The following is a 15,799-nucleotide window of genomic DNA, read 5'->3' as shown; positions in this document are numbered from 1 at the left end:
GAGAATTGCAGGTGTCTTGCAAGGTTATTTTAAAAGGATCACAGAATTTCCATTCCTTACTTTTCTGCTGCCTTCAGAACTGAAGCAGGTATTCCAGAAAAGCAATGCCACGTCCAAGGAATGCATCCGCTTTTCCAAAAAAATTTTTGGGAAAGCGGACACGCTCTTTTGCCACCCTTGTAAACCTCATTCTACAAGGAAGAAGGGATGTGTTGAAAGAGCAGGTTTTTCCAAAATTTGGCACAATGTAGATGCGCCAAATTTTGGAAAAGCCTCTTTCGACAGAAAAGTGGAAAAGGATATGCAAATTGAGAACCACAATTTGTGTAACCTTTTTCGAACTACCTTTGTAGTCTAGATGTAGCCATATAGTTACATTCATATTGCAGCAACCTTTGACAGGTACACACTTAGTGCTCCTGCTATTTGTCTACTAAATCAGACAGGCTCTTCTAAAGTCATCAGTATGTTACTTCATTACTATATGCTAAACCAGGCGAAAGATTGTCGTCGTCTCCAAATTAAAATTTTACCAGCTTAGCCCACTCCAGCTGTAATACTGCCACCATATCACCTGATCCTGAACCTTTTATCACCATTATCATATATACTCCACTTCATGTAGAGGGGGTCTCAGAACTTTACATGAGGCATTCAGCACTCAGCAGAAGTGATTCTATCTGTGCTAGAGTTTAACATGCAAACACTCAAGAATGGAGATTTGAGACTAACAGCAACATACAAATGAAAGGAGAGTTGCCCAACCACTCTGAAGAGCCAAGGTGCTGTTTACGAGACACAACAATGGTTGTGCAGTGCTAGTGAAGCCAGAATTTTGCTTCATGAGAAGAACTAGTTACTCACCTCTGGTGCAGTAACTATGGTTCTTCGAGATGTATCCCCGTGGGTGTTCCACTCTATTTCCACTCTAGGTGTCGGGTCTGTCCCAGCACTGCTGGTGAGAGGATTTTACAGCCGTAGTCGGCTGGACTGCTCATGCGTGTGGAGCGCCATGCGCTGTTTGCGTGCTTTCCAACGACGCAAGGTCCAGCCCCCGGCCAGTTCCTCTCACCACTCGGTGTCTGCAACAAGAAATAAAGAGAGAGAGAAAGCCCGGAGCAGGGAAGAGGGTGGGACGTGGAGCACCCACGGGGACACATCTCGAAGAACCACCGGCTGCACCAGAGATGAGTAACTAGTTCTTCTTCTTTGAGTTGTCCCTGTGGGTGCTCCACTCTGGGTGACTGTAAAGCAGTAGCTGCTGTGTGTGCTCTGGGTCAATGCATTTCTGCAACTGATAGCACTGCAAAAGCTACTGCCAAGTCTGAGGCCCAATGTCGTACTACTGCGTAATGCTGCATGAACGAAGTGCTGGAAGACCAGGTAGCTGCACAGCAAATGTCACTGAGGGGAACTCTGCAGGCAAAAGCCGTGGAGGTCGCTACCGCCCTTGAAGAGTGGGCAGTCGGTTGTGTGATAAGGGGCCTGTTTCGTATAGCATGACAGGTGGAGATACAAAGGCCAATGAGTCTGGCAATACGCTGGCTACACAGTGCTTTGCCTTTGGAGCTCTGTGCAATGGAAACCAAAAGTCTGTCTGTCGCCATTGATGCGTTCTCTATATATAATAAGACAGCACTCGGCAAACGTCGAGTGTATATAACAGAGCGTCCTTTCGTGACAATGAGGTTTGGGATAAAAGGATGCAAGAACAATGGGTTCATTTACATGAAAAGAGGAGCAGATCTTGGGTGTAAAGGCCGGGTGAAAACGTAACGTAACCGAGTTCTTGGAGAAAGAGGTGAAATGTGGTGATGCCATCAAAGCCACCAATTCGCTACCTCTACGAGCTGACGTGATAGCAAGTAGAAAAACTAACTTCACTGTCAACATTTGGAGTGGAACAGTCACGACAGGTTCAAATGGAGGGTGCATGATAGTATCCGGCACCAGATCCAGATTCCAACAGGGAGGTAGGGGCCTTCGAGGCGGGTACAGATTCATGAAACCCTTTAAAAATCTTTCTTTGATGTGATGGCTGCATACTGAATAACCCTCCATGGGACAGTGAAAAGCACTAATAGCTGCTAAATGTACTTTTAGGGACGAAAGGGAAAACCCTGACCTCTGCAAGTGAACCATATAATCAAGGATTCAGTGTAATGGAGTTGTCTGCTGTTCTATGCTGTTTCGAAGACACCATTGGGAGTATCTATGCCATTTTGCTAGGTAAGTATTCTGTGTGGAAGACTTCTTACTGTGTACCAGTATTATCTTAACCTGGTCTGAGCAAAGGGTCTCTCCATCCCTGAGCCAATTAGCAGCCATGCTGTCAGATGCAATGAGTCCAGTATGGGATGTAGGAGAGCGCCCCTCTCTTGTGAGAGAAGGTCCGGGTAAAGGGGGAGGGGCCAGGGTGGTGCAAGCGACATCCTGTATAAGAGTAGATACCACGTTTGTCTCAGCCAGGCCGATGCTATCATGATGACAGTTGCCGCCTCCGTCTTGACTTTTTGCAATACTCTGGGGATGAGGATCACTGGAGGAAACGCATATAGATGCGTCCTTTTCCAAATGATTAGGAGGGCATCGCCGAGAGAAGCTCTGCCGATACGTGCTCTGGAGCAGAAGAGGGGACACTTCACGTTGCCGGGAGTGGTAAAGAGGTACACTGCCGGAGTTCCCCATCTGCGAAAAACCTGTTGAAGTACGTCCGTTCTTATCTCCCATTCGTGATCTTGGGGAAAATGACATTGCTGGTGACAGGTAAGTAAGACGCTGTTAGAGTGATGTTGTTCCATATGCACCAGTTCCAGAACCCACAACGCTTCGGCACACAGGGAGCGTGATCTTGCTCCTCCCAGTTTGTTTATTTAGTACATTGCGGCTACGTTGTCTGTGAGAATTCTGACAGAGGTGCCCCTTATGTGCGGTAGAAAGTGCTTAGCATGCATGAAAAACAGCTCTTAGCTCTAGAAGATTTATGTGCAGAGACCTCTCGGTGGGGGACCACTTGCCTTGTACGCGTCTGCTGTTTATGTGAGCGCCCCAGCCAATAAGAGAAGCATCGGTTGTTATTTGAATGGATGGTTGTGGCCTCTGGAAAGGAACTCCTGTCATGAGATTTTTTGCTTTTGTCCACCATCGAAGAGACATGCGAACGAGAGACGGCACACATGAATACTAATTTGTGAATACTGTGCTTTGCAGGTATATACACAGTTGCTAGCCAGTGTTGGAAGTTCCGCAAGTGGAGTCGAGCATAGGGAACGACAAAGGCAGTAGCCGCCATGTGCCCCAGCAGATGGAGACAGGTGTGGACCAATATTGTTGGAGCTTCGACGAGCACATGGATCAGGTTCTGAATTGTCTGAAATCTGTCCAAGGGTAAGTATGCTCTGGCCTCTAGAGAATCGAGGATCGCTCCTATGAATTTTATGGTTTGTGTCAGAGTTCTCGTTGACTTTTGCTTGTTCACTATGAGCCCGAGGGAGCCGAACGTATGCTTGACCAGTGCCACCATGTCTAGGGCCTCTTGTTGCATTGTGGCCTTTATCAGACAATCGTTGAGGTATGGAAATATTACCACATCTAGACGGCGGAGATGAGCCGCCACTACAGACAGCATTTTTTAGAATACCTTGGATGCTGATCAAGACTGAAGGGCAAAACACGATATTGGAAGTGTTCGTCTGCAATCACGAATCAAAGAAATCGCTTGTGAGCAGGGTGAATGGTGATGTGGAAATATGCATCTTGCAGGTCGAGGGCTGTGAACCAATCATTGTGTCGAGAGATGTAATTATTGTGGTAAGAGTTACCATCTTGAAACGCTATTTCCGAAGATGACGGTTCAACCGGCGAAGATTGAGGATGGGTCTCCAACCTCCCGTCTTTTTCTGCGTTAGGAAGTAATGCGAATAAAACCCTTTTCCTCTGAATTGGTCTGGGACCCTTTCTATTGCTTTGATGGTGAGGAGGCAGTAGGCCTTTGGTCGCAGGAGGAGTTCGTGAGATGGGTCTCTGAAGAGGGATGGGGTAGGTGGGTGTGTGGGAGAAATGGAAGTGAAGGGAATCGTGAGACCTGATTTTATGACTTTTAAAACCCATCTGTCCATTGTTATCTCGGCCCACTGTTGATAGAAAGGGCGAAGACGATGGTGAAAGAGAGGTAAGGTGCCGGAGATATTAGTTACAGCGATTGGTACATGCAAGCCCCCGAACAAGAAGTCAAATTTGTCGTTTGGAGGATGCTGGGTTGGTCGGGCATGATGTTTGAGGACGTCTGTGTTGGGGTCGTTGCCTCAGACGCATTTGGTCAAATGGTGGCTGTTGCTGTTTGCGTGGCTGATAGTTATACCTTCTTTGAAAGGGAAAGTACCGCCTACGCTTAAAGGGCGGTGCGTACATGCCGAGCGTATGCAGGGTAGTGCGGGAATCCTTGCCCATATGAAGGACCTCATTGGTCTTTTCAGCAAATAATTTGGTCCTGTTGAAGGGCAGATCTTCGACTTTCATCTGCAGCTCTCTTGGAACACCTGCTGTTACTAGCCAGGAGGATCGTCTCATTGCTATTGCGGTCGCTATAGACCGTGCTGCCATGTCAGCTACATCCATGGCCATTTGGAGGCTTGCCCTGGAACACGCATATCCTTCTTGCACCATGGCCCATAGAATCATCTTATCAGACTCTGGCATGCGCTGCGCAATCTCACCCAACTTAGCTATGTTGTCAAAGCTATGATTTGATAACAATGCTGCATAGTTAGTGATACGAAGGAGGAGCGTGGATGATGAATATACCTTTCGGCCAAATATATCCAACTTCTTTGCCTCCTTATCCGCCCCCGTATTCTTTATTTGGGGATTCTTTGCCCTTTGCAGGGCCGTGTCCATCACGAGGGAGTTAGGTTGGGGGTGGGTGAAAAGCAATTCCAATCCCTTTGATGGCATGAAGTATTTCTTGTCAACGCATTTAGATGTCAGTGTGGTAGACACTGGGGTGTCCCAAATCTCCACTGCTGACTCTAGGATGGCCTCGTCGATCAGAAGCACTATCTTAGATTGGTGCCTAGGGTGCAAATTTTTTAGCAGCTTTGTACTGTTTCGATTGAACCTCAGCCAATTGCACCTTTTGAGATTCCACCACTCTCTTAAAAAGATCTTGAAACTGCAGCGCATCATCGAGAGGAGAGGTATCTCCTGCGAATACCACTTTATCGGGCAAGGATGAAGAGAGGTCTGTTGGAGAAGCCTCTCGAGGCTGATCGTCCGTGTCCGGTATCTGCCCTTCCTCTGGCTCCGAAGGGACATTAGAAGGCAGCGGTAATGGTTGGGTTTGCTGTTGGACCTGCCATGGTGGTGAATATCGGTGAAACGATGAGGAATGACAGCAGCACAAGTGAGTGTGCGAGCGAAACCTCCTACAGCCATGAGACGTGTAGTGATGATCATAGTATTGGTCAGAATATGCAGGAGATGATCTTCTGGACGAGCAGTAGCTCCCATGTCTACTGCGATAAGCTGCAGAGAGAGAGTGGATCGATGAATGGGACCTGTGAGGGGAAGAAGGTCTGCACTCACGGGAGGCATAACGTGAGGAAGATCGACGCTGTGGAGACCGGGGTTCGTGTCTGTGGTAAGATTCCTGCTCTGAGTGAGATCTCCTGTATGGGGAACGCCCATGCTGGGGTGAGGGGGATGGTTCCAGTGAGAAAACTGGGGATGGTGAGAGTGAGGGAAGTTGCGGTACTGATTTCCTGGCCGCCTTTGTGGGAACCATAGTGGCAGCTGCCTCCGAGACATCATCTGATTGCCCATCAGCTGGTGGATGGATCTGCTCATCAATTATCAAAACCGGCGACTGAGAGGTAGACGACGATGCTGAGGTCATCTCTAATAATGGTGCCAGTGCCGTGTCAGGTGCTTCCTCGTGCTCCCTCCGTGGTGCCGTACTCGGTGTCGCTTGGCATGATCTTTGCGGTGCTGCCCTCGGTGCCGCTACGGCCGCTTCTCACGGTGCCGATTGCAGTGCCGCCTCTCGCTGTTCTTGCGGTGCTGCTTGCAGTGCCAATAGGCACAGCACCATGCTGGGTGCTACGTAGCGGGACTTCCTTGGCGCAATGTCCAGTGCCGGGTGATGTCAGTGTGCCGGTGCCGCACTCTGTCCATGCTCGACTGCCGGTGCGGATGACGTGCTGGCGGCACAAGTGCTTTGGGACCAGGTGATACCGCGGATTTAGAAGGGTGTGGTCCAATCCCCGAAGTCCCCGGCTCATCCCTCTGGCTGACTCTGGGCACTGGGGCAGCAGGTAAATAGTGAGCAGGAGAAGCTCACTTCTCCTTTGAGGCCAGAGCCTTGGGGGATGATGCTCTACTCTTTTGAGCCGCGGCAGGGTCCAATGGTGCGCCATCAGAAGGCTGAAGCACTTTATCAAAAAGAATTAGTTTAAGGCACATTTCTCTGTCCTTACGTGCTCTCGCGGTCAATTTCGAGCAGTGGACATACTTCTGGGGTATATGTGACTCCCCCAGGCACCGAATACAGGCGGCATGGCTGTCTGAGGCCAGCACTGTGTCCCTACACAGGGAACACTTTTTAAAACCTGGAAAACCAGGCATGGTGGGTCTGGAACAAACAGGGATCCCACTGAAATCCTTACTAAACTGACTATAAACTATGACTAATAATTTAGCAAACTAGAAGAACGTTAAATAGATAAGAGAATAAATTTGTTTTTTTGAACAACTAACAGGAACTCTAAGCTAACTAACTATAACTAACTAACTATGAACAATAAAACACTAAATTTAACTTTTTTTCCACAGAAACCAACTTTCTCCAAAGAGAAGAAGGGAGCTCTGCCAGCAACCGAGGACGGTGGAGAGGAACTGGCGGGGGGCCGGACCGCGCGTTGTTGGAAAGTGCACGACCGGCGCGTGGCACTAAATGCACATGCACGGTCCGGCCAACTACGTCTGTAAAATCCTCCGACCAGCGGCATCGGGACAGACCCAACACCTAGAGTGGAACTAGAATGGAGCACCCACAGGGACCACTCGAAAAAGAGCAAAAGAATTGCATTTCCCAGGATGCTCTTCTCTGCACAGCACCCCTATTTATTCTAGTATTAGCTCTGTCTAGAGTAGTGTTTCTGAAAGTGTTTTGCAGAATTATTTTGAGAAACACGTTAACTGGCTGCCCCGGTTTGTTTATTTACCGGCACCACGGCCACGAAGCCTCGCGGCTCCCATTGGCTCCATTTTGCTCCTTGCAGCTAAGCAGAGCAGCTGGAAGTGGTGGCCAGGCCCATGCCGTTTCCCGTGGCTCCCACTGGCTGCAAAGGATGAAACAAAGCCAACAGGAGTCATGAGGTTCTGTGGTCACAGCGCCGATAAATTAAAAAACCAGGGCAGACAGTTAATGTGTTTCTCAAAGTAATTCCGCAAACACTTTCAGAAACACTGGTTTAGAGCACTTGGAACCTTGAAATAGCTGGTGAATATGACAAGTGGTCTGGAAATGAAGTTTCTTCTTAGAAGCAGTCAGTATCTTCAGATTTAAATTATATGAAGTCAGACTCAAATTTAGCCAAATTACACAAGCTAGAAAAGGATCAGTAACTAAATGTGTCTGTCAGTTTCCTATTCTGAAGACATACTGAATTTTTTTCATTTTAATAAAGGGTAAGAAGGATGAGTAATGTCAATAATTTATGCTAAGAATGATTTGAGTGCAATTACCATTTGTATGGGTATCTGGTTATAAAACACTTTTCCTCAGGTTTCAGTGAGTCACTCTCTGACTAACAGGTACTCGTATCTAAAAGCAAAAATATTCCCTCAAGTCCCCCAGCAGGAGGCCACATTGTACTAAATGTGGTCACCCAGGCCCATAATCGCATCACTGTAGGAGGCAAATCCTGTATAAAAAAGAAACATATTCAGTGAACAGAAAGCCGTTTTTCATTCTCATGTTGCTTTGAAGCAGCGGGACGTGGCAGGAATTTTAGTGACAATCAACTCCAATCATATTCATATTGAAAGCTCACTGATGAAAATCATTGTTGTAAAGTTTTTAGTACAAGTGGCACCAAATGCAAATACTAGCTCAAAGAAAAGAAAACAAAAACAAAACATGACAAAAGACCAGTCAAATTTCTAGCCCATGAACTGGGAATATGAAACTCAAATACAGCATAATACAGCAATATAGCTCCTCCAATTATGTTTCCTACCAGTTGGTCTAATAACTTATAAAGAATATCACTTTCTCACAGCTATAAGCCTAGGCATCGGTGCTGAAAGTTTCTGGTTCAATCCTCACTGACAACAGAGCTGTCTGTAACTTTCATTAGTTACAATAGGCAACAATACTAAATAAATACTAATAAATCGGGAACTGCCCAAACAATCAGAACAAGAAGAAAAATGGAAATTAAGCAGGAATGTGAGAGCCACAAGTATCAAAGCGACTGAACATCTTCATCTTCAAGCAGCAGTGCAGTCCATAGACACAAGATATCCCAAATGTAATGCTACAGAAGTACAAAATGCATATATTTTATACACATGAACTTCAAGGGGCTCAACCAGACAAACAACAGAAGCTTAGGGGGGGAGAATATCACCACAACAGTCAATTCCCACTCTGAAAACGCTCAGCATTAAGACTAGTTCAGCTTGCCTGGCAGAGCAAGAAAGGTTGGCTAGGGATGGAAATTTAGAAAAAAACAAAAGAAAAATAAAAAACACAGGGAGTAGGAAGCAACATTAAAGCATATTGAAAGATTAACAACATAATTAGCAGGGCTGTGTCAAAAGGAAAATTCCTCTGCAAAGGTTTAAGTGGACAATGAGTTTCCCTGAAATCTCCAAGAGGCAGTTCCCAGCTCCTCAGACGGGAAAACAAATTCTGGAAAAGTTATTTCAGTTCATTACTCACCTCACTTAGTACTAGTGAACTCTATTGCAGATCAGTATGACCTTTTGCTTTAGTGCAGTACAGTTGTAAGAACACAAAGCACACAATCCCACTTTTTTTTTTGAGAGAAAGAGAGAGAGAGAGAGAGAGAAAATACAGTTGAGGCACTGTTGACTTGATATTTATATCTGGACAGATCCAAGAAACACATCAGGATGGCTACATGATTTTCATTGACCTGACCAAGGTGTTTGACATGGTCAACAGAAACGGGCTTTAGATGGTACTTGGTCACAATGGCTGTCCTGAAAAAATTAATCAGTATAGTTTGTTCCTTTCATGATGGTATGTAGCATCACGTCCTTCACAATGGAGAGACATCGGTATCTTCTGAAGTATCAAATGGTACAAAGCAAGGATGTGTCCTTGCTCCTCTCCTGTTTAGTATCTGCTTCTCGAGTCTTCTGCTAGCTGCTTTCAAGGATTGCAAACTGGGCATACCCATTCAGTTCTGAACTGAACATAGCATTTTCAACCTTTGAAGACTTCAGGCTCACACCAATGTCTTCACTACAACTATCCATGACATCCTGTTTGTGTGCATTACTGGGTCATTCAGCTGAGGATGCACAGGCGCTTTTTCACAGTATTGCTACGAAAACTAGCCGTTTGGACTCATTGCGAGCCTCAAGAAGACAGAGGTTTATGTCTTAGTCTGTTTGAAAAGAGACTAGCACTCCAGTGATAACAGTTGCTGATATTGTTTGTAAGGCTGTTGACAAGTTCTGTTACCTTGGAAATGTACTATCCCCCAGCATAAATGCGGATGACAATGTAATTGCTCAACTAGCCAAAGTTAGAACTGCCTTTGAAAGATTGGCTATACTCTTATGGAATGACCATGATGTTAACCTTCATATAAAGAATAAACTTAAAAAACAACAAATGGTCTGGTAGCATTTTATAGTCTAACAAAACATGTAGATGGTATCATGAACTTTCGTGGGCCCAGCCCACTTCTTCTGATAACAGGAGTTTCATATAAAGGTAGCAGTTTATCAAGCAGCGATTCTGACTATTGTGCTATATGATTTGGAGTCATGGACCATATATCGTTGGCATATTTTCAAACATGACCAGTTCCATATACGCTGTGATTGTCCATGTGAATTGGTGGGAAAAAATTCCAAACACAAATGTCCTTAAGTTGAGTGACATGGAAGCAATGCTTCTGAACAGGTTCACTGGATTAGTCATGTTATGAGGGTGGATGACACATGGATACTGAAGGTGGTCCTTTTATGGTCTTCTTGTTTGTGGAAAATGCTCTATTGCCAGTCAGAAAAAAATTTATAAAGATATCTTAAAAGCCAACATGAAGTAATGCGGCATATCTCATGGTGATCTGGAAATCATAGCTCAGGAAAGATTGTTCTGGCGGCAAACTATTGCACAGGCTCTCACGTGCTTTGAAAGTCAACATACCCAAACATTACAAGAAAAATGTGAGATTTGAAAAGTGTGCCTAGCGCCTGCAGATGGCAGGTTTTTATGTGATACCTGCAATCAGATTTGTCAGTTAAGGATTAGTGTAGTCGCTCACCAACAGCGTTCTAGAAGATGAGATCAGTCAATCAACGGCTCAGTCCAGTGTTCAAATCAGTGTTTTAACAGTCCCACCAGGCTGATCAATTAAGATTAATGCTTCAGGGACTGAATTTGCATGCATGGCACAAGGAAAACGCACACCAACTTCACTCAAATCTTTGTTTATGTTGGTATTGCAGAATCAGAGCTATGTGGAAAAAATTTAAAATTCCATGAGAACTGTAGCATGGACTCATTCCCCAATGCTTCAAGCTTATGGTCTAGAACTCTGTTTCTCAACCTTTTTTTGGTTGGCAATCCCTTATTTTAAGACCAAAATGTGCACATTTACATTACAGATTTTACTTACTTTTTATAATTAAATGTATCAGCTATAAAAATGCATAACTCTATAGTACAACTACAATTAATACACCAAACGTTGAAGAAGTGGATTTTGCCCACAAAAGCTCATAATAATATACATATATTTTTGTTATTCTCTAAGGCAGTGTTTCCCAATTTTATTTGGACACGGAACCCTTTTAAACTTGAAAGAATTTTGTGAAACTCCTAATAAGAGTCTAATATATGGAACTGAAAAAATAGACCACAAATAAGTAAGGATAATAATAAACAAATGTTAAACAAGGCCGTGAGATCAATATTTAGTTTACTTGCACATATTTAAAACAAAAAGCACATAATATTAATTTTTTTAAATCATAAAATATTATTGTAATGGAATTGTCTCACGGAACCCTTATTTTCACTTTGGGAAACACTGCTCTAAGGTGCCAAAGGACTGCTTGGGTTTTTTTTAAAGTTGTTTTTAAAGTTAGATACTAACATGACTCCCCCTCTGAGATTTACAAACACTGAAGGTTTTGGCCACCCAAAAAATATTCTGGAAATCTTATTTTCTTTGATTTATAATTGTAACAAACATTTTCAATATCTTGCAACACCCAACTGCCTTTTGTGACTCTGAGGGGTCATCAATCATTGTTTGAGAAACAAGGCTCTAGAATAAAAATCCTGTAATTTCCATCTGATTTGATCTTTAAAAGTATGAATTTGATAATCTGATATTTAAACTTTAACTGAAATTAAAATGTTGAAAAAATACATTCAAAAAGGCCTGACTGCCATTTATACTAAGGCTCTACAATGTAAAGGCTTTACTCTGGATATAAACATAGTTTATATCCACTTTAAGGCCCCTTTACATTGACAGAGGGATAAAAACAGCCAGGCAATAAATCAAATCAGGCACAGAGAGTTCTTTTTAAAATTTCCTGCTTAATAATCCTCATCTTCAACTCTTTGTTAAATGACTGAATAATTCTGAAACAAACAAATTTAGGGGGAATATATAACTAATTAATGTTTAAGGCCCAGTGCTGCTACCTTTCTCACATTAAACAATACCTTACTCCATCAGTAGTCCATTCAAATCACTGATTTCACTTAGAATAAGGTATTACTCTCCATAATAAAAGGTGTCAAAAATCAGGCCCTAAATGAAGACAAACATGAAACAATATTATACCTTCAGTTAAAGAGTTAACTTCTTAAAACTAGACACCCATTCACTATATGCGAAAATGCACAAGTGCCATAGGTGCACATGCAAATTAGGTCCCTGAATGTGTAAAATGGGCATTTAGGAATCTGTCCTTTCTCCTTTGATTTATGTATGCAATTTCAGTAACCGTATAAACAGATGTAAGTGAACAAATGGTCCTCTGCAGTACTTTGTAAAAAATGTGGCCTAAAATATCCGTCAAGCAATTGTTATGGCCATACAGAAGCAGCAGTATGTGGTACACCTTAACAACTAAAAGTAATTTTAAAAATATTCTTGGGACTTGCCATGCTTTTTTATTTTTTACAGCATCAAACATTTGAATAGTGGCTAAAATATATCAAAGAAGAACTTCAAATAAAATTCAAATCAAACTAGGAAAATTACTGAATTTTACAAATTCGTAATCAAATGAACAAAACACAAGTGCAAAGGGGAAAAAAGCAAGAGGAAGCTATCCTGCTTTGTTCATTTATGTTAATAATTTCAGTGTAATCTTAGTTCTCCATAATATTCCCTAATGTGCGTGTGAGTGTACTTCAATATAATTTGTATAAACAATAAAGTATAATACAAAGATCTCCATTTATGGACTATATAATAAAAGTACATCTCAGTGAAGTTCTGCTGTTAGAAAATATCTCTGCCCTCAAGGTCTTGCATCTACCAGGCTCCCACATGGTGCTGAGTACTCTCAGTTAATGGTAATACTACTACTAATAATAATAATAGGAGCAGAGGGCAGTAAATATCTTGGAAGTTGCACTCAGGGTCTTGCAAGAACTGACCCTGACATACAAAAATCAAAATGGGACCAAGAGTGCAGACTCAGCAGAGGGAGGAGGGTAACAAGACCATCTTAGTGAGAAGAGATTGGGAAGAATAGTGTTAAAAGTTTTAATGAGAACTGGTAAGAAATTTTTTGAATTCTGAAAGAAAATTGAAATTATTTTTCTTTTTCCAAACAGTGCTAATTTAAAAGAGAGATCTAAAAGGAAAGAATTCTGAAAGCTTTTGAGAACCTGAGAGAGAAGCTAATGAGTTTAAGTCCTCTACAAAAGCTGCTAGGTGGATATAGAATTGCATGCTTCAACTGTTTGATAATATCGCGATAGGTGCTAGAGAAAAAGGAGCTGCCTCTGCAGGCATGTTGTTATTCTATATTATTACAAAAGTGTAGTTCCATTATAAAATGTAGATTGTTATAAAGAAACACTTGCAAATATTTTTCTACAACAGCTGCCACCTGAGGATTTTAAAGAGCATGAGAATTGTTAGTGAATTCTCACTGTGTGAGCAATCCAAGTATTGTCCACATTTTAAACACAAGGAAACTGAAGTACATAGTCTAAACAATTTGGTGCAAGTTACAAGTGAGCCAGTAGCAGAAGTAGACTAAAAAGCTAGCCTAGTGATGCCCAGTCGTGTACCATAATCGCAAGACTATAGTTCCTCCCTAACTGCATTTATTTATCTGCAATATTGATGGTAAAAACAAAAAAGTAAACTTTTTTTAAAAAATGAATTCACTGCTTAATGCATTAGACACAAAAACAACTCTTACAAAACAAGAGGGAACAATATGACCTTGTTTACCTACAGTGCTTGAATCTCTGATCTCTGTTACCTTGTGACATTTGTAGTAAATGCGTGTTAGTACATTCACAATTTTTGGCTGAACATGCTGATATGAAGTCTACCCCACAAAAAGCCACACTATTTGATAAACAGTGGAATACACACAAAACAACCATCTTTAAAAACAGTTAATTATTAAACACCACTCTCATACTGCCAGATCAAGGCTTAAATTTTCTGATGATGAATCTGGCCCAATTAAACTAATATTGTCAATTTACAACTATAACACACAGTAACATAGAGAATTAGGGATTACACTCCAGAAATCATATTCTTTTAATACCTATTACTTAAATAGTAATTTTCCAGTCTTCTTTCTAATTAGGTATGGTTTTAAGGACTAATCCTGCATCACTGAAGCCAATCCAAGTGTTTTCATTGACTTCAATATGAATGTGATATAGCTATCAATTTGTCACCAATATGTTATATTCGGTCTGTATACTAAATTCTTACAGTCATTTCAGAGACTGTTTTTTTTTATAACAATACTTACAGAACAAATTAAGCTTTGCTACATCCTTGAGAGGAAGGCAGTGGGAAGTAAATATTCTTATTTTACAGATGGGGAAACTGAGGCACTAAGCAGTGACATGCCCAGGATCGCACAGCACATAACTAGCAGAGAGCTATTCTGAGGTTTCACGCTTTCTTCCCTATGCTCAGAACAACAGACGGAGAAGGGCATATTCAGAAACATTTGGCACTGACCTAATGCTGTTCCCATTAAAGACAAAGCAGTATCAGGCCAACACTGAGAGCTTCTGGAAATCTCACACTGAGCTTTCTGAAGTTCCCACTTCTGTCCCATGATGTTTCTAATATACCAGATTATTTTAAACTTTTAGCAAGATTCTTTTTTTTTTTTAAGGGTGAAGGGAGGGTCTCCCATCATGCCTACTGCAAGCTCTCTGCCACTCCCTTCCCCAACACAACTGCTGCTGCTGTTTGCTCCTTACAGACATACTGACCATACCAGCCAGCAGATGATGCCTGGCCATCAAGATGCACTCCAATATGCAGATCCAGAGCTGGGATATCTGGATCTGCTACTATGCAGAACACTTGACAATTAGTGCCTCGTATCTACAAGCCATGCTAAAACTAAGACATGGACGGGAAGGAGGTCAGTTCCAGAAATCTGTCCCATAAAATAAAAATACAGAAATTCACAAATCAAAAGACTTCTGGCTTAGTTCCAAATGCAGCCAGCGAGGTTGCAAATATAAACATAGCAAGATCTGAAGGATTTCCGTTTGGTCTTCCTTCCTCTCCCCAGAGCAATGGCTTGCATAGACATAAGGAGAGTACAATTACTTGAGGGCATTTAAGAGACATTCCTTACACTTCTATTTCAAATACCATCCAAGTAAAACTTTCCAAGTTTTGATAGTTAACATACTGTTCTTCACACAGCCATAACAACTAGCACTTACAACTATGGATCAATAACTATTTCTATAATCTGAGAGAAACAGCTTTCAGAATTAAATGCTGCCGATCCTGCATTTTCAGTTTGTATTTACAGTTAGTGCACAACAAGAACATACAGTATCAGAAAGTCCCACACTTCTGAAATTACTTACCTGGAAACATCTCACTCCTACAGAGTCTCAAGAATTTGCTCACTAATTTATAGCATTGTACTTTCCCTAACACTGAAAGTGCTGGCAGTCTCAATATCTCAGAATGAACATTTATCTTTACTATATTGATAATTAAAACAAACAAACAAACAAATACATTTGGGGCCAGATTACAACGGCTGTTCTGTTCATCTAAATGTGAAGCAGGTTCCTTTCAATGAAGTTACTCCGATTTGCAATTGTGGAACTGAGATCAGAATCTGGCCTGTGATATTTTATACTCATTTGTTAAAAAAGTGTAAAAGAAAAGGAATTTGTTGTTTTATAAAGCTATGAAAATATCCTCATAAAGAAATCTAATGACAGTCAATGTATTTTAAAGAGCAGAAATTAGACAGTTGCTAACATAAAATTACAAGCATCATGTCTTATAATATTCAAAAGATCACTAAGAGATACAAATCACACCCACAA

At 42.1% G+C, this 15,799-nt stretch overlaps 1 protein-coding gene across 27 annotated transcripts in view; it reads right to left on the bottom strand.

The window, feature by feature from the left end:
* Positions 1 to 15,799, bottom strand: part of LOC112545341 (uncharacterized) — a 292,857-nt gene that overhangs the window by 97,770 nt on the left and 179,288 nt on the right. For 12 of the 27 annotated variants that reach the window (XM_075925813.1, XM_075925828.1, XM_075925820.1 and 9 more), the window contains exon 1: positions 1 to 15,799. This exon is cut by the window's left edge. The exons of the other annotated variants lie outside the window; for them this stretch is intronic. In XM_075925813.1, the coding sequence (XP_075781928.1) occupies positions 4,231 to 5,844 (1,614 nt within the window). In that variant the 5' untranslated portion in view covers positions 5,845 to 15,799 and the 3' untranslated portion in view covers positions 1 to 4,230. 27 annotated transcript variants of the gene reach the window in all.

The sequence above is a fragment of the Pelodiscus sinensis genome, chromosome 1, assembly GCF_049634645.1.
Source record: "Pelodiscus sinensis isolate JC-2024 chromosome 1, ASM4963464v1, whole genome shotgun sequence".
Classification (NCBI taxonomy): domain Eukaryota; kingdom Metazoa; phylum Chordata; order Testudines; family Trionychidae; genus Pelodiscus; species Pelodiscus sinensis.
The sequence above is the reverse complement of the archived record's forward strand: the minus strand, read 5'-3'. Positions and strand labels throughout refer to the sequence as shown.